The sequence below is a fragment of the Lagopus leucura genome, unplaced genomic scaffold (assembly GCF_019238085.1).
Source record: "Lagopus leucura isolate 7727_CA_CO unplaced genomic scaffold, USGS_WTPT01 Super-Scaffold_810, whole genome shotgun sequence".
In the NCBI taxonomy this organism is placed as follows: domain Eukaryota; kingdom Metazoa; phylum Chordata; class Aves; order Galliformes; family Phasianidae; genus Lagopus; species Lagopus leucura.
The window spans coordinates 2872652-2896322 of NW_024962261.1; the positions used below are offsets into that span (position 1 = coordinate 2872652).

Genomic DNA, 23671 nt, shown 5'->3' on the forward strand with positions numbered 1-23671 from the left:
CAAAGTAAAAAATAAAGAACGAACTTAGCAGTGTTGCACAGGACTTCAACATTTCTTACACATACTTTCACCTTTATAAGACTTTCCTGTAGAAGTCTTTATATGTCTAAGCCTTATAAAATAAATACTTGTATAAATACAGTTTAAGGATTAAATCATTTTATAGAGGCAGGGTGTTCTGTTTGTTAAAATGTGACAGTTTAAGTGACGCTATCCGAAAACCGCCACCTATATATCCCCAATTCTTGCAAGTAAAATTCCTGGCTGCTAATCTAGGGTCTTTCACAGTTAAATGGATTATATATTTTCTCTGTGGTGGAGAATGTGTGATTAAATGCAGGTTTTGAAATCCAAACCGTTTTGTTTCCAAAGCAAACTTTTCCCTTTGCAGACTGTGGGCCAATGGGGCATTTGTCTGGGAAGCAGGACTCAGGCTCATACTTCAGTGTTTTGGTTTCAGTGAGAATGTAACAGTGACAGAAATTAAGTTCAGTGATATTTGCTAGAACATGCAGCTGTATATATATATATGTAAGTAATTTATATTTTGCCATCAGCATGTTATGAAGTTAACAGTGTGATCCCATGTGATCCCATTATTTCAGGTAGCAAATACAACATCTCCTAACTCCTTGTCCCAAGGTCTTAAAGGTTCTGGTGCTACATCATCATGGAGCACCTTGTGCTTAGGAAGCTCAGAGTGCTTCACAAGGTTGGTGTGATTATCTCCATTTGTGGGGTGAGGTTACTGCCCAGCAAACAAACACCAGAGCCATGACTGCAATGCCCTTCCCCATCCCTTCTTTCACTCTTGCTGCTCAGCTACCTCATGCAGCCAAGTCCATTGACCTGTCTTGTTTCTAGATCCTATAAGGCATAGCAGCACCCTCCGCCTCCACCCAATGAAATCTGCACTGCCACCCAATGCCTAACTGTACTTCTAGCATCTTACAAATCCCATCACTGTTTAATTTTTTTCTGGGTCCTAGGGCCCTAACTGGACATGCTTTCTTAAAACAGCATAGTATGAAGCATTTCTGTAGATGAAGCATGACAAAGATCAGCCTCCTTGTGGCTCAGTGGCATACTCAGCAAAGACACAGCTGGGAGCAGAGGGAACCAAGTGCCCAAATCTGGTGCACTCCTACAACATCTCTTGCCTCCATGCTTGGGAGAAAGAACATGACTGGTGCCATTAGAAAGGCCCAGCAGGAAGATTTCCCAGCAGCAAGGAGGTCATTCCTTCCACACGCTTCATGGCACCTCATTCCTTCATATCATGTGTCTCCTCACAGGAAGAAGGTTTCTGAAAGAAGAAGTCAGATGGGCAGCTCTATCGAGGGCAGTTCACTCCTGGGTAAGTCATGCAATGGGTTCAGGATTTATGCTGTGCACTGTGCCTTTATCTTTGCATGTACTGAAGACATGGAACCACAAGAACCCGCCTGTCTCACCTCAGCATCCTTGCAAGAACACCATTCAAGCAGAATTAATGTACTTTGGCAAATTCGTTAACTTCATAATGTACTGACAGCAAATTTTATTCCATATACAAATGGGTCTTTCAAAGAAAATAACATTAACAGTGATACTGAACAGAAAGCATGAAGGTTATGTCTATAATATGCAAAATTGAGAAGGAACATGGGGCTAGCTAGGAAAACCCTTTAGGTGAATGGACTCTGCTGTTTAGATAGGAATAATGAAAGCTAGCTAGTAACATCACAGGTACTGTATTTTACGGTACCACAAAGTATTTTCCAAAATATGTCATAAATAGTGACAGTGTTTGATAGGCACAATTACTATAATGCAGTCATCCCCAAGTAAACTTATTGCTAAAAGCTGCAGTATCACTTTTTGCAAGTAAGATGACAGTATGATTTATGGAGAACTTGTCAGCCCAATGTTACTGAAGCTGCAAATGAGCTTTGTCATGCTCTTTCTCTTCCCTTGTAAAAAGGATGCTGCTGTTTTTCCCTAACACATTTCAACTAGTGTGAACAAATTAAAGGAGAGCTAGAAAGATAATGCCACAGCAAAAGGGACAACACTAACATATTTCAAGGACAAAATCGGATTGGATCATTTAAAGGGCAGGCTTAGACCTCCTTGCGAAAGACATTTAGCGGCCTACCATAAAATGAGCACTTGATCATGAAAAACCCACTCAGCTTCCTACAGGCTTTGCAGTTTCTTCTACGAAGGGACCAGTAGGGGTACTGAGAGCTATGACGCCCAGCAGAACCCCACCTCAGTCCTCCTCCGTGCAGCCCAGCAGCTCTGACCGCAGGGTGATCCGGCCATACCACGACCATGGGATGATGCGGATGTGCCGGGCATAGATCGGAGGGTCAATGACGTTCTTCCGGTGTGTGTCATTGTCAAAGTTTCCCTGGAAAACCTAAAAGGCAAGCAGCAAGAAGGTTGGTGCCTGGATAGCCAAGCTTGAGAACTGAGCAATGACTGGGTTAGGAACGCTCCAATAGAGACGGCTGACACTTGCTGGGTTCAAGGAGGACTCTTCTTTTACACATGCTATTTTACATACCAAGGTACTCCTTGGACTAGTGTTTTATAAGACGTCTGACAAATACTGGCCCAATCATAGGGCAAAACAACATTCCTCCTTAATGAAGGTCTGCACGATGTTATTTCTCAGATAGAAGGGAGCAATGTCTTATTAAAACATCAGATACCTGAAACCAAAAAGTAATGTCCAGAACTGACATCAGTGGGATCCAAAAGGAAGTGACAAAGTGAGTGAAGAGCCTGAAACTCTACACAGCAGAACCAAAGGAGACAGAAAAACCCTGAAATCCATGGGGCCAGAGAAAGGACACCACACATGTGACTCAGGGTCTGTGTGGGTTCTGGACCTGCATGCCTGGCTAGAACGTGAGGTGCAGATTCAGCCCACAGTTGAAATCATCGTTACCATTTTAAAAATTAACTGCCTTTTTACTTGGCATTTGTATCTTGTCAAAATAATCCTAGGAGGTTCTGTTACTGTTTTGGATGAAGTAGCATTAGAAGAACACTTACTCACCAATGCAGCTTGGATGCCATTGCATAAGCTGTGATAAAATTAGTGACTATAAAGGACACTATCATATTCTGTTGAAAAATGTTACCATAAGCATTAATAGCTTTGGAAGCAGCTCGTGATTCATTTAAAAATATCTTAACTCATTCTAAGGCAGGTAAATACATTATTTCCAATGGCATGTGTTAGTCAATATATCAGTGAGTTCCAAAACTCTGGTCTGTGTTAGAACAATGCCATTTTTTTCTCCTAAGAGTCGTGATTCAAATTCAAAGGGCATAGCATTTCTCTTTCAGCAAAACGGTCAGATCACCCCCCTGAGATATTTTCGGTTTATATGGGTAATCTTCAATGTCTTCAAATGTCTTTTCATTTACAAAAACATTATTTGATGTCTTTTTGACTTCAAATGAGTGATTTTCATTTGCATAAAGCACAAAAGGAGTATGATTCTCTAGAACAAGTGCTTATGTGACTGAATTAGTGCAGAATGAAAAACTTCTTTGAAGTTCTTAGGAAAAATGTCATAGGTTGAATCCAGAAGAGAATTTTAGTCTACTAAATTCTCAGAAGAGAACTTAGACTACTATTTTAGTCTTTAAGCTCCTCTCAAGTGCTATCAGTTTGGCATTTTCAAGAACACGTGTATGCTCCACAAGTGATTCTCTTTCAAAAGTGATGTATTTCCCTCCTTGCCTGGAACCTCAGCATTCAAGCTAAGCAACAATTAAGATAAACAGATAAAATTTCAGAAAAACTGGCCACAAAGCCACAGTGCTGTGACTGTAAGGAAAAAAAGAAGCATTTTTGTCAGGAAAAGTTGTTTGTTGTCCAAGTATAGTCTAGTCTTGATTACAGAAATTAGCTAGAGCTTTAAGATTTCATCTGAATTTGATTATCATTTGTAGCAGTACAGCATACAATACAAGAAAGCAAACTCATTAAAATTAGCAAGGTACAATCTGCAGCAAAGAAAGCTTAAAAGATTGTTCCTTTTGATTTCTTGCACATGCATGCGATTTATCTGTTGGCTTTTTTTTACCAATTCAGACGATAAGCAATGCAGAACCACAAGCAATTCTTGCTGCAGAGGAATTGGAGAATTTTTTATTTTCTATTTCATTTTTCCTGTGGAAGACATCTCAGAAATAGCATTTTGACTAAGACTTGGAATAAAAAAAGTCTTTGTTTACCAGAAAAATCCATCTACTCACTATCCATACCTACATGCATCTGTGCAAAGTGAAAATATCAGAATCAAACTAAGGAACAAATACTGATGAAAGAGTTGGATTATACTATTTTTCTTAGAGCCACGAAAGTGTATGTAAAATCACACGCAATGTCATTATTACCTGAAACTGAACTCATCTGTTTCAGATACTAATTTATGCAAATGTAAAATTTAGCATCCTTCAAAATTCAAGATACAGTCTCAGGAAATTAAAATTGCTAGATCAAGGATTTTAGGAAAACAGATTTATCAATGAGAGAAGCTTTGTGAACATCCCCAAATGTGACTGGCATGAAATATAACATCCCATGAGCAAACATACTGAATGTGTTGCAGTAGACCAGTGGCAAATTTAAAATCATAGAATCATTAAGGTTGGAAGAGACCACCAAGCTCATCAAGTTCAACCTTCAACCCATCGCCACCATGCCCTTAAACCGTGTCCCACAGTGCCACATCTACTCTTTTCTTGAAAAACATCCAGGGATAGAAAATTTACTACTGAATTTTTCATTCTTCATTTTACCTCAGCTTAAGCTCACTAATGAAGTTAAGAAACTTGGAAGAAAGGACATGTGATAGATGTCTATAACATCATAAATGGCATGGAGATCAATCACAGACAACACTGCATTGTTCCTGTAGAATGAAATGAATGAGTCACCTAATGGTCATGCTGTTTCACACACCGTGTAATCAAACTGTGGTACTCTTTCTCACAGTATTTAGGTATTAGTAAAGTGAGATAAACTGCTAGGGGTAGGATCTATAGCCAAGGACTGCAAAACATGCAGGTAGAAGAGTGCAGGAAACTGGGAAGACATCTGCTGGAGGATGCATGCTTCCTAGTCTGGGCAGGTCTTCAGCCTCACAGAACAGGGCAGCTCCTAAATCACCAAGTACCTGTATATGTAAAAGTGGATCAAAGCTTTTGGTTTATTTTAATTTTTCTACTGGGAGTATCTGTTTATGTCAGGCTGCATACTTAAAAGGTGTAAGTTACTAAAACTTTCACTCAGAAACTTCAGCAAGTTTACACGTACATACTCCCCACATACATATGTAGCTCCTCTGTATCTCAGTATTTTACAGCTGCTTTTAAAATAAAAAAGTAGAAAATGTATGATAGTGTGCTTTTATGTACGATAACTTATGACCAGTTTGCAAAAAAACCCCACAACTGCAGAAAATACATACATAATGATATTCTCTGCCAAAAAAGATTTCTGAAATATAAACAAGTCTTGCTTATAGCTGTGTCAAACAAGGTATCTGGTTGTCTTGCCTTTAAATACTCACTGAAATTTTTCATTAGAGCTAAGTGTTTTATGCCCTAAGCAACATATTCAAATTATGACAATGTAAATTGATTCATATTTTAAAAAGAGAACTGCAGTAAGTTTTATGACAAGATAATTTAGAATAACTATCTAAGGAAGAATAGCTTGGAAAAATTGAATTTATTATAAGGAATGCTTGCTTTAAATGCGGAGCTTAAAAGCAGGTTTCAGGGCACATCCATAGCACTAATTAACAGGTGGGGGCAAAGGGTAGAATGGGGTTTTGTAGCACTGTGTCAGTGGATACCTCAGATATATGAAAATTCAGGGAACCTGATTCTCTGCAGAGAATATTTCTGGGTCTCGTGTCTTACAGAAACTGAAATTACATGGAAAGTCTACATTGGCCTTAGCATTATTAGTTCCTGCTATTTGGGATAATAGCAAAGAATTGAGACTTTAACATCTAAGTCTCAGATAATGAAGTCAGTATACTGTCTGTTGAATGTTAACCATATTTTTTGTCCAGAGTATTTCAAACAGGTTCTTGGAGCAGTTAATCCTGCTCATAAAATCACAGAATCACCGAATCACCAAGGTGGGAAAAGACCTACAAGATCATGCAGTTCAATCATCTGCCTGTCACTAATAGTTCTCACTACACCATGGCCCTCAACACAACATCCAAATGTTCCTTGAACACCTTCAGGATTGGTGACTCCACCACCTCTCTGGGCAGCCCATTCCAGTGCCTGACCACTCTTCTGGAAAAGCAGTATTTCCTAACATCCAGCCTGAATATCATATTAGAGGCGGACCATTTAAAAAGAGTAATTAGATCTAGCTTCCATTTGGATTTTTCTTCAGTGCATTACATCTCGTAAGTATGACAAATAAAGGGGAACTATTCATTTCAAATTCAAAAGAAAGCTGAATGAAAAATATTTCTGATAGCTATATTCCCTTCTTTCAGAAACATATTATTTCTTTATTGTCATTTATTGAAAAATACTTCTTCAAGCAAGACTGAAATTTGCAGATCTGCACAATCCATTTACTTGCATTGAAAATTTTTGTTCTTGCTTGGTGGAGTATTTCTTTTCACAATGAAGAGCTACAAAGCTACAAGTGAATGACATTAGGTCAAAGATGGTGAAAGATGTTCTGATTTCTTAGCAGAAAGAGAGCTGCTGTTTAAAGGCATTCTGTTTTACTTCAGAACAATTCACAACTGGAAGATGCTTTTCACTATAAAAAATTGGGCAGGCTTTTTGAATTAAATGGATATGTGTTTCAAACAGACATGTTCACGCACCTGTGCTTATGTAGTGATGTAAGGGGAAAAAAAGGACATTCGTCCTTTTCAGTTGATATTCAAAAAGTCTCTTTGCCAGCCTCACCTTTGTGCTGAGGAGTATGATAGAGTAGATCCTGCTGGAAGCTATGCTGAAGCCCATGGAAGACAAGGAGGTGATCCCATACAACCAACATTGCTTCACAAGGGACAATTTCTGCCTGATCAACTTAGTGGCTTTTTTATAATGGCAGTCAACATCTCAATGTCCAGAGGGAGATCAGTGACAAATGGTGTGCCTCAGGGGTCAGTGCTGGGACTAACACATTTTAATATCTTCATCAATGATACTGACACTGTCAGCAAATCTGTGGATGACACCATGTTGTGTGGTACAGTCAACACACCAAGGGGACAGGATGCTATCCAGAGAAACCTACACAGGCTGAGCAGTTGGCCCACATGAACCTCATAAGGTTCAACAAATACAAATGCAAAGTCTTTTACCTGGGTTATGGCAACCCCCACTATCAGTACAAGCATGACAATGTAAAGATAGAGCATAGTGCTGCTGAAAAGGACATGGGGGTGGATTGCAAGTTGGTCATGAGCCAGCAGTGTGCTCTCAAAATCCAGCAAGCCAACTGTGCCTGGGCTGTATCAAAAGAAGCATGATCAGCAGAATGAAGGAGGTGATCCTGCTCTTCCCACTCAGCACTTCTTAGACCTCACTTGGAGTACTGCATTCAGATGTGAAGTCCTCAGTACAGAAGAGACACTGACCTGCTGGAGTATGTCCAGATATATGTGCCCCCAAAATAATCCAAGGAATGGAACATCTTCCCTGTTAGGACAGGCTGAGAGAGTTGGGAATCCTCCGGGAAGACCTTATAGAGACCTTTCAGTATTTGAAGGGGGTTGTAAGAAAGAAGGAGACATCCTTCTTGATCAAGAATTGTGACAGGACAAGGGGAAATGGTTTCAAACTAAAAGAGTGGATATAGAGAAGAAGTTCTTTACAATAAGGATGGTGAGGCACTGGCACAGGCAGCCCAGAAAGATGGTGGATGTACTGTCCCTGGAGACATGCAAGGTCAGGCTGGACAGAGCCCTGAGTGGCAGGATCTAGTTGGTGGTACCCCTGTTGATTGCAGGGGAGTTGAACAAGATGACCTTTAAGGGTATCTTCCAACTAAAATAATTCCATAACTCTATGTTTCTATGAATAAAATGATGTATAGTGTGATATTTATTATCTTCTCAAGTTCTGAATAGATATCAGGCATGTAAAGCTTCTAAATTTGTAAAGTGCATTTAACACATTCCTGCCATTTTTTCTACTTGATATATCTCCTCATGTCCCTGAAATGGAAAATTTACTCCACTGCACACAGTTTGTAAGTGGTTTATGACAGAAAGTTCAAAGCCAAGCAAGAAAAGAAATATTCTGAAGAACAACTGCCCTTCATAAATGTTTACAGAAATTCACTTTAGCTCAGCTGAGGGCAATAGGAACCACCTGTAATTTAAATCAGTGGAGAACCTAGGTTGAGGGCTTCAAAAACTTAGACAAACAAGCAATGGGACCCTGGGAGGCAAGACACAGTGTTGAAACTTTGCCCTGATGTTACACAGGGTCAATATATTGATGTATGTTGTTTATACTCAACAGGGCTGTTTTGGTTTGTGCAAGCCTTATCATCAGTCAAGTTCCTTCGGGCAAAATAGCAGGAAAGCACAACACACTACCCACACCACACAGAAAAAATGAAGTGCAGATCCTATGTTGTAAATAAAATTTCTGCTCTCCTTTTACTTGTATCAGATCAGACAAAGACCAATGAAATCTAACTGCCTGATGAAATACAGACTTTTTCAGTGAAATTTCATAAAAGTTAGCATAAGGTTAAAATATTGTTTTAAGCAGGTCATTACTAAATAGTAATGATCATATTATCTTAGAATTACAGAAAGGTTGTATTGGAGGGGACCTTAATTATCATCTGGTTGCAATGCGGCTGCCATGGGAAGGGACACCACTCACTAGATGAGGCTACGCAGGGCCCCACCCAACCTGGCCTTGAACATCTCCAGAGATGGAGCATTCATAACTCGGGGCAGCCTATGCCTCACCACCCTCTGAGGAAAGAATTTACTCTGAACACCTAATTCTCCATCTCCTCCTTTAGTCTAAAACCATTTCCCCTTGCCTTATCACTATCAGCCCATGTAAAAAGTCAGTCTCTCTCCTGTTTATAAGCTCCCTTTAAACACTGTTGAGACTGTGAGTTTTCCCTGGAGCCTTCTCTTCTCCAGACTGAATAAACTCAGATCCCTCAATCTTTCTTCCTAGGTGAGGCATTCCAGCTATCTGATCATCTTTGTGGCCTCATCTGGAATTCACTCCAACAGCTCCACAATGTTTTTGTACTGGTTGCCCCAGGCCTGGAAACAGTACTCCAGGTGGGACCTTAGAAGGGCAGAGTAGAAGGGAAACAATCTCCTCCCTCATCCTGCTGTCACCATTCTTCTGATGCTGCCCAGAATACAGTTGTCCTCCTCGGCTGCAGGTGCACACTGCTGGATCACATCAAACTTTTATCCACCAAAATACCCAAATCCTTCTCCACAGGTCTGTTCTCAACGAGTGCTTCTCCCAGTTAGTACACTGGGATTGCTCTAAGCCTTGTGCCTTGCACTTGGCCTTGCTGATGTCATTAAGTTATCGGTGGCCCACTTTTCATGCTTGTCCTGGTCTCTTTGAATTGCATTCCTTCCATTATATCCACTGTTCAGCTCAATGCCATCAGCAAGCTTGCTGAAGGTACACTAAACCCCACTATCTAGGTCACGGATAAAGATTCTGAAGAGCACTGGTCCAAAGACGAACCTCTGACAGATATTTGTCAGCAGTCTCCACCTGGGCACAGAACCACTGACCACAATCCTCTGGCTGCAGCTATCCAGCCAATTCCTTATCCACTGAATAATCCACTCTTCAAGTTCACATCTTTCCAATTTAGATAAAAGAATATGATATGAAAGCATATCATAAAGATGAAATTCTGGTAGATGACATCAGTTGGTCTTCCTTTTTATGCTGACACCATCACTCCATCATAGAAGGCCACTAGATTGTGAAGCACAATTATGCCTTGGAGAAGCCATACTGGTTGTCACAGTCCTTGTCTTGCATGTGCCTTATGGAACTGCCAGAGGATCCATTCCAGGATTTTCCCAGGCACAGAAGTGAGACTTACTGGCCTACAATTCCCCAGGTCTTCCTTTCACCCTTTCTTAAAAACGGGACTGATGTTTAAGACTTCAATTAACAGCCACAGCTTTTTGGAGAACGGCTCAACAACTGCATCAGCCAGTTCCTTTAAGATACTGGGATGCATGGCATCTGGTCCCACAGACCTGTGTATAGTCAGTCTTATCAGATGCTCTTGAACTTGATATTTGCTTGCAGTTGGAGGGATTTTGCTCCCTTAGAGCCCACCTGGAGGTTTTGAGAACTGAGAGACATGAGAAGCCTGACTGCCACTGAAAACTCAGGCAAAGAACTTACTGAGTACCTGAACCTTCTCCAAGTCCACTGTTGCCATTTCTCCCTTCATATTTATCATGGAGGTACAGTCTTCTTCACCTTTCCTTTCTGTACTAGTAGAAGTCCTTTTTGTTATTTTTTACATCTCTCACAGAGTTTAATTCCATCTGTGCCTTGCCATTTCTGATCCCATCCATGTGAGTCCAGATGACATTCCTCTATTCTTCCCAGGGCACAGTTCCCTGCTTCTGCTGCCTGTGCATTTCTGTCTTATCCCCCAATCTGACTAGCAAGTCCTTGCTCAGCCATGTTGGTTTCCTATCTCTTCTGCTTGATTTCTTATGCTGGGGGATGGAGAGTTCTTGTGCTCTCAGAAGAGCTGCCAGCTCTGTTCTGTCTTTGTTCCTAAGGACAGTTTCCCAGGAGATCTCATCCAATAACTCCTTACACAGCCTGAATTTCAGTGTCCCGACTTTGCTTTTTGCCAGGTCCATATCACTTGTGATCACAAACTCAACCAGAGCATGGCTGTCACAGCCCAGATGAGCACCAGGTCCAATAAAGCTACACTTTTGCTTGTTTCATCCAATACCTGACCATCCAGTACCAGCAAGTCATCTTCAGCAGACTCCAGGAGTCTCCTGGATTGTTTCCAGCCTGCCATGTTGCCTTCCAAGCAGATATCCAGGTGTTAGAAATCCCCCACCAGAATGAGAGCCCATGAACATGATAATTCTTGGAACTGAAACAAGAAGGCTTCATCAATAGGCTGCTCTTGATCAGACAGTCTGCCATAGACCCCAACCACTGCATGACCTTCAGTGATATGGTTCCTAATTTTAATCCATACGACCATGGATGTTTCTCAGAGGTAATTCTTCACAGTCTATCTACTTCTTAACTTAGAAGGCAATGCCCCTCCTGCACCACCTATCCCTTCAAAAAGCTTTTAGCATTTGACTGCAGAATTCCAGTTGTACGATTCATCCCACCATGTTTCTGGGATAGGAAATCAAGTCACAGTTTTCTAATTGCACCATGGCTTCCACCTTCTGTTTATTTCCCAGACTCCACGCTCTGGTGTAGAGGCACTTCATCTAGGCTACTGACCTTAAAGATGCATCCAAGATCACAGAACTCCAAAACTTGTGTGACACCATCCATGCAGCCATTCATTTAACTGATACGTTCCCCTCCTTCTACACAGGTCCCAGTCACCAACTGGAACCAAGAAAAGCACTGTCTCCTACTATTACTCCCAGTTCCTTCATCATCCTTCAAAGGGACATAAAGTCTCTATCAGTATTTCATGATTTCCCTATTGCAGCAATCACTTAAACAAGAATATAAAAATGATGTTTAAATATGACAGTGATGTGAATTATATGTATGAACTGGATCTATAAGTATAAATCAGGTATTATTATAATTAAACATCAGAAAGATAAAACATTAGAGATGTCTAGCAGAAAGATTTTCCATCTGACAATCTAACTTTTCACTTAAACATATGTTTCTGCTTTCTGTTGCTATGGCAATTAACCAGATATACAAAGCACATAGCTTATAACTAGTTCTTCAATTTGTCCAGACATCTAGTGACCATCTGCACAGGAGAAACTGCCTGCCTGCAGTTAATTGCATGTCTCTTAGCTAATAATAACTGACAAAATGCAGCTTGCACATTGTCCTTTAGCTTACTTTCTTATGTTCTTTCATTTCAGAAATCAGCCTGTAAAATACCATTTGACATCACAGTTGGCCTTGAGCTACCTACAGCACGCCATGTAATTTATAAATCACATTTGGAATGTTATTAAAAAAAGGTCAAATTTGGTTTAGATCTCCTTAACATTGGCACAGTGAGCTACTGACCTCTAGTTGAGAAAAACAAGATAGCTATTGGCTGTGGTCCTTTTACTAAAATGTAGTCTCTTCCTACTTGCCAACTGGCTATGTAAATTCTTCCTTGTGTATTGAAGAGAACAGGAGAAGTATTCTTATTTTTTCACAGATCTGATTCAAACTATTTAAAATGAATGAGAAAAGCACCATTATTTGAAGAAACATTTTCTTTTTCCCTTTAACTTTTTTTCCCTAGTACCTTTTACTCTGCCTTCCTAGAAGCTTAGCAGAGCTGTGAACTCAGATGAAAGCAGATGAAAAAGCAGAAGCCAATGAGGAGCTGCAGGCGCCTGTTCTTGGAACATCATTTCCAGTAGGAACTGTGCAAAGAAAACTGAATACCACATTTTCTTCTGTTTGAAACAACTAATTTATGTGTTGCAGATTTATCAAAGATGCAGGGTGCAGATAATGCATTTCTGAATACAAGGTAACAGTGTTTGGTTTCTATTTTTTCTTTTTTGTCTCTCTCTAAGGTAATTTCACACATTATATGGAAAAAAGGGAGAAGAGAATAGCTTTAGGAATTCATTAAGACTGACTGATATGTTAGGATTCATCCTATAAACTGCCCAACAGTGGGTAGTTTAGGATTAACCTCTCAGTTCCTACTTCTATGTGTTTTAAAGTCACAACATTCATCCATAAATCCTTACTACAGTCAGAAACAAATCTGTAATTTCTGCACTTGAGATGCTTTGTCATCATAAAATGACACACTTCTTAGGACTTTAAAACAAGTTATTTTTTTTCATACTCTCTTCCTTTCCCTCAGAGGTTTTGGAATTGTCTTTCCCTTAAATTATTGGACAAAGACTACTAGGATGAGTAGATTACTGGAGGAGGTAATCAGAAATCTATTTCTTCTTTTTTTCTCTTAAAAAATCACTTCACATAATAAATAGAATGAATTAGGGTAAATTATGAATGATTTATGCTTGCTGCTGTTGATAGCTGCTAGTGTTTATCTTTTATCTCTTTTCTGTATCTTCAGGGGTCAGAGGAAATCTTTCTTAAAGAGTTTCATTTTGCTATGTAAACATAGTATCTTCTAAAATGTTCTTCCATTTTGAGCCAAACCTCAAACCTTTACAAGAGCAAAGGAAATTGTTGTGGCTTTTGCGCAGGGATACGACTATTAGATAGGACAAATGATGCTGTTTCTCTTCTGCTCTCTGAGGAACTGCTTTTTATTTGGTCGTTTTCATTTTTCATTTGCGTTTTTGTGCCACTCTGCTGCAAATTATGGACAAAGGAGTGGGCCAGAGAATATCCAGTACTACTGTTGTACACCGTCTGTGGGCGAATCCCTTGAGAGCACACTGCACTAAGGCATCCTGGGCTGGAGAGACAACAAAGGGCTATATGTAAAACCAGAAGTTTTTACTGAGTGATGTTCTATGCCTTGAGACAAAGATAATTTATATGCTCTCAATAATGAAATAGATGATGGAAATCTATTAGCTTGTTAAAAATGCAGAACATTTTCCCATCTTGGAAAGTGGAATCAAAATTTAGAATGGTCTTGACAAATTGGAGAAATGCAAATTGGAGAATTGCATGCTACAATTTAATAATGGTATGTACAAAGTCAGACCTTAGAAATTAATGACCAGTGTCAGAAGTACAGTGTGGGGAATGTTAGAGCTTACAGTAATTCTGTGCTAAAGATTACACAAATTAACATGGACTGTGAATATATATGAGGGAATAACAATGCGCTGTTCCAAGAAAAGGAAAAAAAAAATTGTTTGGGGATTATAACAAGACTATCTCCTGTAAAATATATTGCATAATATTTCAGTGAATATCAGATGAAATACTACAAGTTTGAGAAATCAGCTTCTGGAAGAGTTGGTCCAAGCAGGATTCAAAAGAATGATCTGATGCTCAGAAAACAGACTGTATTAGGAAACACTGAAAGACTAAAGGAATGATGATTACATTTCCCCACAATAAGCTGAGAAGAAATGTTAGCATGCATCAACAAAAACAAACTGAGGACAACACAGTATTATTGAGTAAGAGAAAGAAACAACCTTTCTACCTCTTTGGAGCCCTGGGGTAGACTGCTTATATTGCAAAAACTTCATCACTGGCTACTTCTATGAACATGTTAGAGTGGGTTACAGTATAAGCATTGTATCTTTGATTACGTGAAGGACAGGTAAATGAATTTAATTACTATGCTGACTTTTTAAACTACCTGTTTTTAACCATCATTCAAATAATGAAGAACTATTTGCACCTACCCCTAAGATGGCACTCAGGGCCTCTGGGTTTGCTGAATCCCATTTTCTGTGCAGAATCACAGAATGGCCAGGGTTGGAAGGGACCTCAAGGATCATGAATCTCCAACCCTCCTGCCACAGGCAGGGCCACCAGCCTCCACATTCAATACCAGACCAGGCTGCCCAGGGCCCCATCCAACCTGGCCTTGAACACCTCCAGGGACGGGGCATCCACAGCCTCTCTGGGCAGCCTGTTCCAGAAGACCTCAAAGAGATGGGTAGGAGAGTAGTCCCTCCATAGGTCAAGAGGTACTGCCTGATCAGTTGAGATATTTTCCAGTCCTACGTCCCATGTGGTTATGCCAAGCTCACTGACTGACAGCTAGCATTTTTCGAATGTCAGACTCTGGGTAACTTTTTCTATATAGAAGAAATTTAGAATAGCGAGTATGCTTTTGTATGATGTTTGTGGATCAAAAGACTAAAGTCTAGACTCTTACCTACTGCTCTTGTTTATTTTGTACAAATTTAAATTCAGAAGATATAATTTCTAATTTTGAGCTAAGCGTGTTTGATCATATTCTGCCTTTATTTGCTCTTGATTTCTTAAAGAATAAGATGCATCTATTTTATTCTTTGGGATGTAAACTAATATGGGGTGGGAGATGTTTTAATAAGACAATGATTAAGAGTTTTCCATTGTTCCTAGAGGACTATACATACAGCAATTAGCAATCCACCTGATGATGAAAGTGAAAAGAATTTAATTGCCTTGGCAAATGTTATAAACAAGCCTAGTCGGACCAGTGCTGTTAAGTGAGAATGCATTTTCTTCTAGATTTCCTTGTGACTGTTACTATGTTTCTCTCTAGAGACTGGAATGTATGTTTTCTTTTTCAATAAAATGAATGTAACGCTTTGCTATCTGAATTTTGGCTTGGAGAAGATATTTCTTTCACAGTGGATTCTTCCACTTTTAAATGCCAGGGATTTAAAAATGGAATGTGTAGGAAGTGCTGAAGTGCCTATCTGTCATTTACGTTGAATATATTTACAGTACATCTTCAAAAGGTGAGTTGTTTCTTTCCAATCTTTATATGACAACCAATTATACTAGACACTTCCATAATCATAGGTGTCAGGACCCTCTCAGGTGGATGGCTAAAATAACAGTTTTACCTTTTTAAAAACCTTTAGAATTTGACAGGGAAAAATCCCTTTGCAGGATTGAACAACAGTGAAATGTGACTTGGCTCTTTGAGCTGACAGTGTCATTTTTTGGTAACAGTCTTCTTACAGATATAACATTTCTATGCATAGATATGCAGTTATGCACATATTTAATCCAATGATGTAGGATACCTTCCACTATTAAATGAGCATTCATTTCACAGAATCAGACTCACAGAATGGTTTAGCTTGGAACAGACATTAAAGATAATCTAGGTCTAACTGCCTGCTGTGGACAGAGTTGCCACCCACTAGATCAAGTTACAACAGAGCCCCATCCAACATGGCCCTGGATATCTCCAGGGGAGGGGCATCACAGCTTCTCTGGGTCTCTGGGCAGCTGTGCCGGGGCCTTGCCACCCTCTGAATAAAAAATTTCTTCCTAACATCTAACCTAAACCTCTCCTGGTTTAGTTTTAAGCCATTCCCCTTGTTCCATCATGACCAAACTGTGTAAAAAACCCATCAGGCTTCTCCTACTTATAAGCTCTCTTCAAGTGCTTGAAGTCCACACTGAGGTCTCTTTGGAGCCTCCCAGCTCCCTCAACCTTTCTTTGCAGGAGAAGCTCGCCAGCACTCTGGATCTGCTCCAACAGCTCTTCATCATTCCTGTGCTGGGGCCCCTGGCTTGGACACCATAAGGGGGCCTTATTGTGAAAGTGGGAATACTTACTACCCTGAATACAGATGCAAAAACCACCAGATTTGGGCATACACGTCAGGTGTATCAGCCCCATCTGATATTTTTAGTAGTAGATCTTTCAGTTCAATCAGACATTTTGCCAGCATTCTTCATGTTTCTCTAAAGCAATGCACATGCACTCAGGTCTTTGTGGTATAAAAATGTTACACAGTATAAAGGAAATATACAGTGAATAATACCCTAAATAACAAGTTAACTGCTTCTAGGTAAATCAGTCATTAAATCTACACTTTCTTTACACCTCCCATTAAACATTTGCTAGGGAAGTTCTGAAACTTTTTGTGTTTTGTATTCTTATGATAGTGTAATAAAAATAATCTTTCCATCGGGTATTCAAAACCCTGGAGTGAATAATTTCCATTAAAAAAAAAATAAATTAAAAATGGATAGGTAATGAGGTAAATTAAATATGTGCTTTACAGAAAATTACAGAAAATAGTGAATACTTACAAAATATGTACTGAGACATGATAAACTGTTATTTAACATTATTATTAAAAAATAAACTGTTATTTATATACTTCCTTCTCTTGAGTTAAAGGAAGAAATAATTCCAATAAAGAAAAGAACTGTAAAGTTTTATGCCCCATATTTAACAACATTAAATTAGGTGCACTGCACGGATAGGTATCATATTATTGCCCTGTGAATGTCATTGTTTTATATTGCTCTTTTTTATTCACCTTCACTTTTATCTGTGGGACCCTATGCATAGGAACCCTATAAAACAAGCAGCACACAATAGGCTACCACCTCCTTGCACTGGAATTACCACAGTTATAGTCTTCTCTACGTGCAACTGAAATTTCAGTTTTCTCCTTGTTTTACCTTATCCTTCTTCTGTTTTTCATCCTGGTATATGACCCAGTGTTCCCCATCATTACTGTAGGCAAGCTTGTAGGATCCCACAAACTGGACGTGACCAAAATCCTTAGCTCCTTGAGTAATTATGCCGGTGACTTTTGTAGGGACAAGTAGATCAACCTAAACAAAACACAACACAGGAGAACAAATGTAATTAGAACAGTGTCTGTATGCAGTCTGACTTCACACCACACAAAATCAAACGCTGCTGATACACTGGCACAGTTTGCAACAACTTCTGCATGTTCCAGTTCCATGTAATGGTCAATTACCACTGGGTAATTGGTCAATTCATCTCTTTCCTTTACACTAATCATCACTTTTATCCCCTTATGGTATACCAGGACTGATCTCACACCATTTTTTATTGTGCTGCCCAACTTCCCAACAAAACAGCAGTCCTTGCAAACCATCTGCAGCCCAAAAAGCACTTCCACATGCTCCTAATAATCTGAATAGAGTATGTCACAGGTTGATTCTCCATCTCCATTCCATTTCCTCTGCAGTGACAGACGCTGTGCTTTATTAAGTCTTTTAGAACATTTTCTATCACACTTTTCCTGCTGAACTGTTCCACTCACTTTAAGACCTCTATGTCTTTTTTTCTACCTCTAAAACTCTAGCTTTTTCATTCACTAACCTTTTGGAGCTATTCATTTTATAATCTTAGCTAAAGATTTAAAAAATGCAAGGCAGGACTCTTAATGCCTAATAAAATCTTTCAAGTGGCTTTCACATGGGTCAGCACATTTGTGATCAGCTTTGTGGAACCAGAGTTCAACACTGAATATAACAGATCTGGGCCAAATGGCTTGGCTTAAAGTGATCAAAGAACAGAACACAATAACAGAAATAAATTGACCTAATAACACATTTTTAGAGGAAGAATGGAGGAACTGCAGTCCCTATTCGAACTGACATTTTCTGGAAATGCGAAGGCATTTGGTTCTGTGTCCTCCAGTAATGCATTAAACCGGAAAAAGAACAAGAACAACAACACCACCACAAGAAAAGCAGATTTATTTCAGACAATAAATAGCTGTGAAGCAGTCGGCATTTTTGATATTGTCTGCTAAATCAAATAAGACTAATAGTAAAAATATCCTGGTAAAAAATCAGAGAAGTGCTCAACTGTATAAGAATATGTTTTTGCAATAACAACAAAAAATTGAAGAAGAATGTGAAGGAATAAAGAATATCTGACTGATAAAATGCTGAAGACTCAGTATTGCAATTTTTTGAGGCTGAGGTCATCTGAAAAGGCCAGATTTGGAATGAAAATGTAGGGCAAGGGAGAAGAACATCTGTGAAAACATAAGAAATTAATAATGGGAAAAGGAGAAAAAATAAATGAGCATCAGAAGTCATCAAACCCAAGTCAATACTTTTACAGGCTGGGGACTACAGTTTGCATCCCATAAAGATGAAAATGCAGAAATATGTAAAGACATGTTTTTAAGAAATGAAGAGGAAAAATGCCTCTTAGGAGTAACCAAACAAGGAAGACTGAATACATCTGCCCCAATATCTGATGACAAGTAGCAAATAATGAGTAACAAATCATTTCCAGAAGAGGAGTAAAATAAAACTTTTAGTACTGAGATACCATAACAGCAAATGGAAAATAGCATTGTCCACAGATGATCTTAGAATTTTGATTCTATCAGAAGAAAAGGATTTATTCTCATCCAACAGAAGCAATATGGCTCAGAGGAGCACCTTGGAACCTACGGGAAGTAGCCCTGCAGGGAGAAACCCTTTTGGTTTTCTCTTTGTTCAGTGGAGAGAGGAAGGACTGAACCAAGAGCAGCTCTCATAGTCTGCTTGAAACAACTTATTTCTTCTGTAGCAAGTGCAGGAGACTGGCTTCCACAACCCAAGTGGACTGCTGGGAATCAGGCACTGCTAGTTAGATTTTTTAAATGAATTAATAAACTCAGAGTATCCAGGTCTTAATTCCCAATATTTTTTTCAGAGCTCAGATGATTGGATCCGCTTTTCAGAAAGGCTGACCTGGTAAAGAATCATTAATTGATCCACACTTCTGGGCAGCATTTGAACTAAACATTTCAGAGTCAACTTTAAATTCTGTTTATAAATATTTTTTACATTAACATTTTCCAAGCATAACCTCTTCTATGTGGTTTCTTATACTAAAAGCTAATCTCTCTCCTGCTTACTTGGAAAGATATTTCCATAAAAACACTTGGCTATTTTTAAAATGTCAAAAGCAATCTAAAAGGATTTCAGTAATATTTAAAATGGCCATGATGTTCAGAGTATTTTTCATTGAAATTCAGAACAGCAAGAAAACGTCCTATTAAGATTCAGGGAATTTCAAAGATAAAATCACAATACATCCTTATTATCACCCAGATCCAGGGTTAATAAAAATGTGCTGGCAACAAATGTTTTGCACTTATGGGACATACCCAGTGGCCTTGCAGTCTTGTTCAGAAAAATGATGTGGGAATCTGGAAGGTAATTTGGCACATGTTCAGCCTTTTTATGAAAGACGTACATAGCATACATACACATGTTTCGGTGTGTGTGTGCTTGTGCATGTTAATTATATGAAAAAAAAAAGAAAGAAGTAAGGTTTAATAGACAGGGTCTGTTCTAAGTCTAGGTTTTGACAATACAAACAATATAAATTGCTGGAGGTGGAGAGAAAGAAAAGGATGTACTATTCTTTTTTCTTACTTTAGTATCATATTTAATTTTTTCTTCATAAGCCAGTATGAAGCTTTCATGAAGTAAAGAGTGGTTTTAACTTACTATCTAAAAACCTGCTTTTATTCTATTGCTTTATTACCTTTTGCAAAGAGTTAAAACAGTCTTGCTTTTCATCCTTCCTACTGAAAATAATTAGGAATGAAAAGGTGAGAAGAGCTTACTTCAATTTCTAAGCAAAACATCCACATTTAAATACCTTAACAGAAAGTCGTACCTTCCTATCAGGATGCAGAATACATTTATTCAGTTAGTGCAGATTGCAAGTAACAGGCAATCAAACAAATTGCCAGGGAGAGAAGTTGAATTAACACACAGCCACTATATGCTCTTCAAAGCTGAATGTGATTAACCAGATTAGAATGTGACTTTGACTTTTTTAGTGCAGCAGAATTTAGAGTGAGGTAGAGGCAATTAGACTGCAACTGATAGGCTCATTAGCTTGTTACACGAAGAACCATCGTTTACAGTCTAATGTACATTTCTACAAGCAGCAGATCAAAAAGCAGTTTAACACCTTGTGTCTGAGAGAACTCTCTTGGGCTGTAGCAGTCCCCTTTGTAAATATGTTTCCCACCTTGCTTCTGACATTGAAGATGACTCAATGTGATTTGAAGAATTGAAGAAAAGTGTAAAGATAAATCCACCTGAATATGAAACATTTTAGTGAACCGCTGCATGAATTTGTAGCATAAACTGCAAGGCACTGTACAATTCAACATAGAGTGACTAGTACCTACGCTATAAGTAGGGAGAAAACAATCACATAATTGCTCTGTGAGCTAAAAAAAACCTAGACTTTCCTCATCTGTTTGTGCAGATGTGTGCAATTTTCATACAACTCGCTTTTCAACTGAACTCCTTGAGAACTGCAACTAGAGATGCAGATACCCTCAATCTGCAGAAACGTTCAACTACTGCAATTTTCTGAATACTCCTTCCTCTCTCTTCTCTTCTGAACATCCCCCTTTCTTCTATATACTTGGCAGAAACACATGAATATACAAGTATTTGCTGGAAGAGCATATCCATGATAAATCATGGAAACTGATGACAGAACTCAGGAAAGGAAGCAGACAGCTCTTATGAAATATATGGAAGACGATCAAGGAATCTCTCCTAGAATAAAAACACACACTGCAGCTCTGGCTTACAAGAAGACAAGCTTCAAGAAGACACAAACTGCAGAAGCATTCAGCATTTGAGAGGTGAACGGAAGAGATGGATCTATGTAGCAGTACATAGCAACCTGCTCAAGGTGGCCCTACCTGAGCAGGTTTGGACAAGATGACCTCTAACATCAACTGTTCTGTGATGTTGTGACCTAGTAAACCCATCCAGATGGATCAAAGTATTGGAGTCTGGGAAATCAATAGGCAATAAGTAGGGTATGTTTATACTGACAAGCAGCAGAGTGCAATGGTGAAGAAAAGTAATTGATTAGAGACCAAGATGCCTACACAGTTTGTGCTACAGGGGTTTTACTTCCAGTTAGCCTGGACCAAATTTTGAAGCATGTCTTTTGGCTTAATTTCATTTGAAACAATCCATTTCATGCTCTGTGAAGATACTCCATCCTATGAACTAAAGCATGAAAAGTGGAGACAGTCTTAAAAAAGCCCAACTCATTCCTTATCTGCTCTGCAATACTAGGGAAGAAGAAATAATGCACAGAATCCAGGGGGCAGCATGTCCTAGTAAGTGATGAAGATAATGGTGAGGTGGCTCAGCTGTCCTTCAACTGTACATGTTATCATTTCAGTACACACAATCTCAGCTTCAATTTGGAGATTCAGAATAGAAAGAGGGAACTGAAAATTAATGGAGTGCTGGGAGTTAAGGTAATGGTTAGTTAATGATGCATGTTTTTTAAAACTATATTTTAAAAGTTCATTTTAGTCTGCTACTTTTTAAGAGACAACATTCCTGCTCCCAGTTTAGCTAGCCCTGTGCCCACTTATTTGGCAATTTTTAGTAGTGTCAGTTTTCCTCCAGGTTTTCTTTAATTTACCTCTGGGGGCTGTTTTCCTATCAGTTGATGCCAGATAAAACAGATGAAATTCTGAGTATTCCTAGTCATCAAACAAGAGTCTCCTGGAGTAGAAGTATCAGGGATTGAAAAAAAAAGAAGAAATCTGGGTCCAACACAAGTGAGAAGGTGGCTGTAGCACCTACCCTTACAAGACTTCCACATGACATCTACTTCATTAAAGTGGAGATCTATCACACACACTTGCCCTGTGTCAAGGCCTCAGATACTCTGGACTGCTCAAGGTAATATTAGGCATTCGTGATTAGTTCCTGAGTATTACCAGGATAGTTTAATGCCCTTGGTTCGTTCTGTGCAAATTTCTCACTCTCTGATCAAGACCTCTATTTTCATATTTTTTTACAGGGGAAACTGGCACAGTTGCTATGTGCATCCAAGCCCGTGAAAAGGAATGACAGGCTTGCAGTGACTACAGTACGAAGTCAGTATTGCCTCTCTCCTTATCATATAGCATTGCAATTGGGCACCCAGTATTCTCCTCCATGCCAAATCTCTGGAGATAAAAGGAAAACTGATGATGGTACAGAACCTGCTGCAAATGTGCAACATCTATATGCTATTAACAACATTTCTTGATTGTAAACTATGAAGCTTGAGAGGGAGTGTTGATCTACCAGAGGGGAGAAAGACACTACAGAGGGATCTGGATAGACTCCCCAGGGAGAAGGTTGAGTCACCATCCCTGAATGTGATTAAAATCCATTTGGATGTGGTGCTCAGGGACATGATTTAGCAGTGAGTTATTAGAGTTAGGGTAACAGGGTTTGGTTGTGGTTAGACTTGATGATCTTTAAAGTCTTTTCCAACCTGAGCTATTCTGTGATTCTCAGACAATAATTTTATAGGAAGAGCGATTTCAGAGCATTTTGTTCAACAGATATCTAAAAAGGACTTTTATACTTACAAAATAAAATAAAAAACATTCACATTTAACTAAGGTTGTTTTCAGATGAAATAAGATTAAAAGAATGCTATTCTTTTTCTTCCAAAAAAGTAGTTTGTTTTGCTTGTTTATTTCTCAATTTAAGCTTACAATTCACCATTATTTGAAAGTCACGTTGCTATATTTTTAACAGCTGTAGACATGTAAGCTAAGATAATAAATACAACTATTAATTTCTTATTTACTCTTATTTGTGTCTTCTTAAAGAGTGCATTTTCTCGGTACTGTTTTATGACTGCAGCAACTACATGTAAGAAACTAAGAGAATAGTATGCACTTTCAGCTCTCCTCAGTATGATTTAAAAGCTAGGAACTGCAGAACGAGGCCCATTGTTTGAAATCTTCAAGGACTGTCAGAAACACGTTTCAGGCCATTACTGTGAAATTTGCATGTATGAAACACACATACCATACCACACATACAAGCTCAAGGTAACTTCCATTTCAACATCAACAGCTCCTTAAGTAGCTGTTACTTCTTAAAGAGTACAGATTGTGTGAATCCTATATTTACCTACTTAGTAATCATTATAATGAGAGTATTGTGGGGAAAAGGGGAAAAAGCAACATCTGAATTACTATATAATTTTTCAGCATTTAAAGAAAAC

The 23671-nt window shown here is 38.9% G+C and overlaps 1 protein-coding gene across 1 annotated transcript in view; it reads right to left on the bottom strand.

Moving 5' to 3' along the window:
* Window positions 1-534: 534 nt before the first annotated feature.
* Window positions 535-23671, bottom strand: part of EDIL3 (EGF like repeats and discoidin domains 3) — a 274624-nt gene continuing 251487 nt past the window's right edge. The window contains exons 10-11 of the mRNA XM_042866211.1: window positions 17302-17457; window positions 535-2404 (exon numbers count right to left, since the gene is read on the bottom strand). Coding sequence (XP_042722145.1) covers window positions 2255-2404; window positions 17302-17457 — 306 coding nt within the window. The 3' untranslated portion in view covers window positions 535-2254. The remainder of the gene's footprint in view (window positions 2405-17301; window positions 17458-23671) is intronic.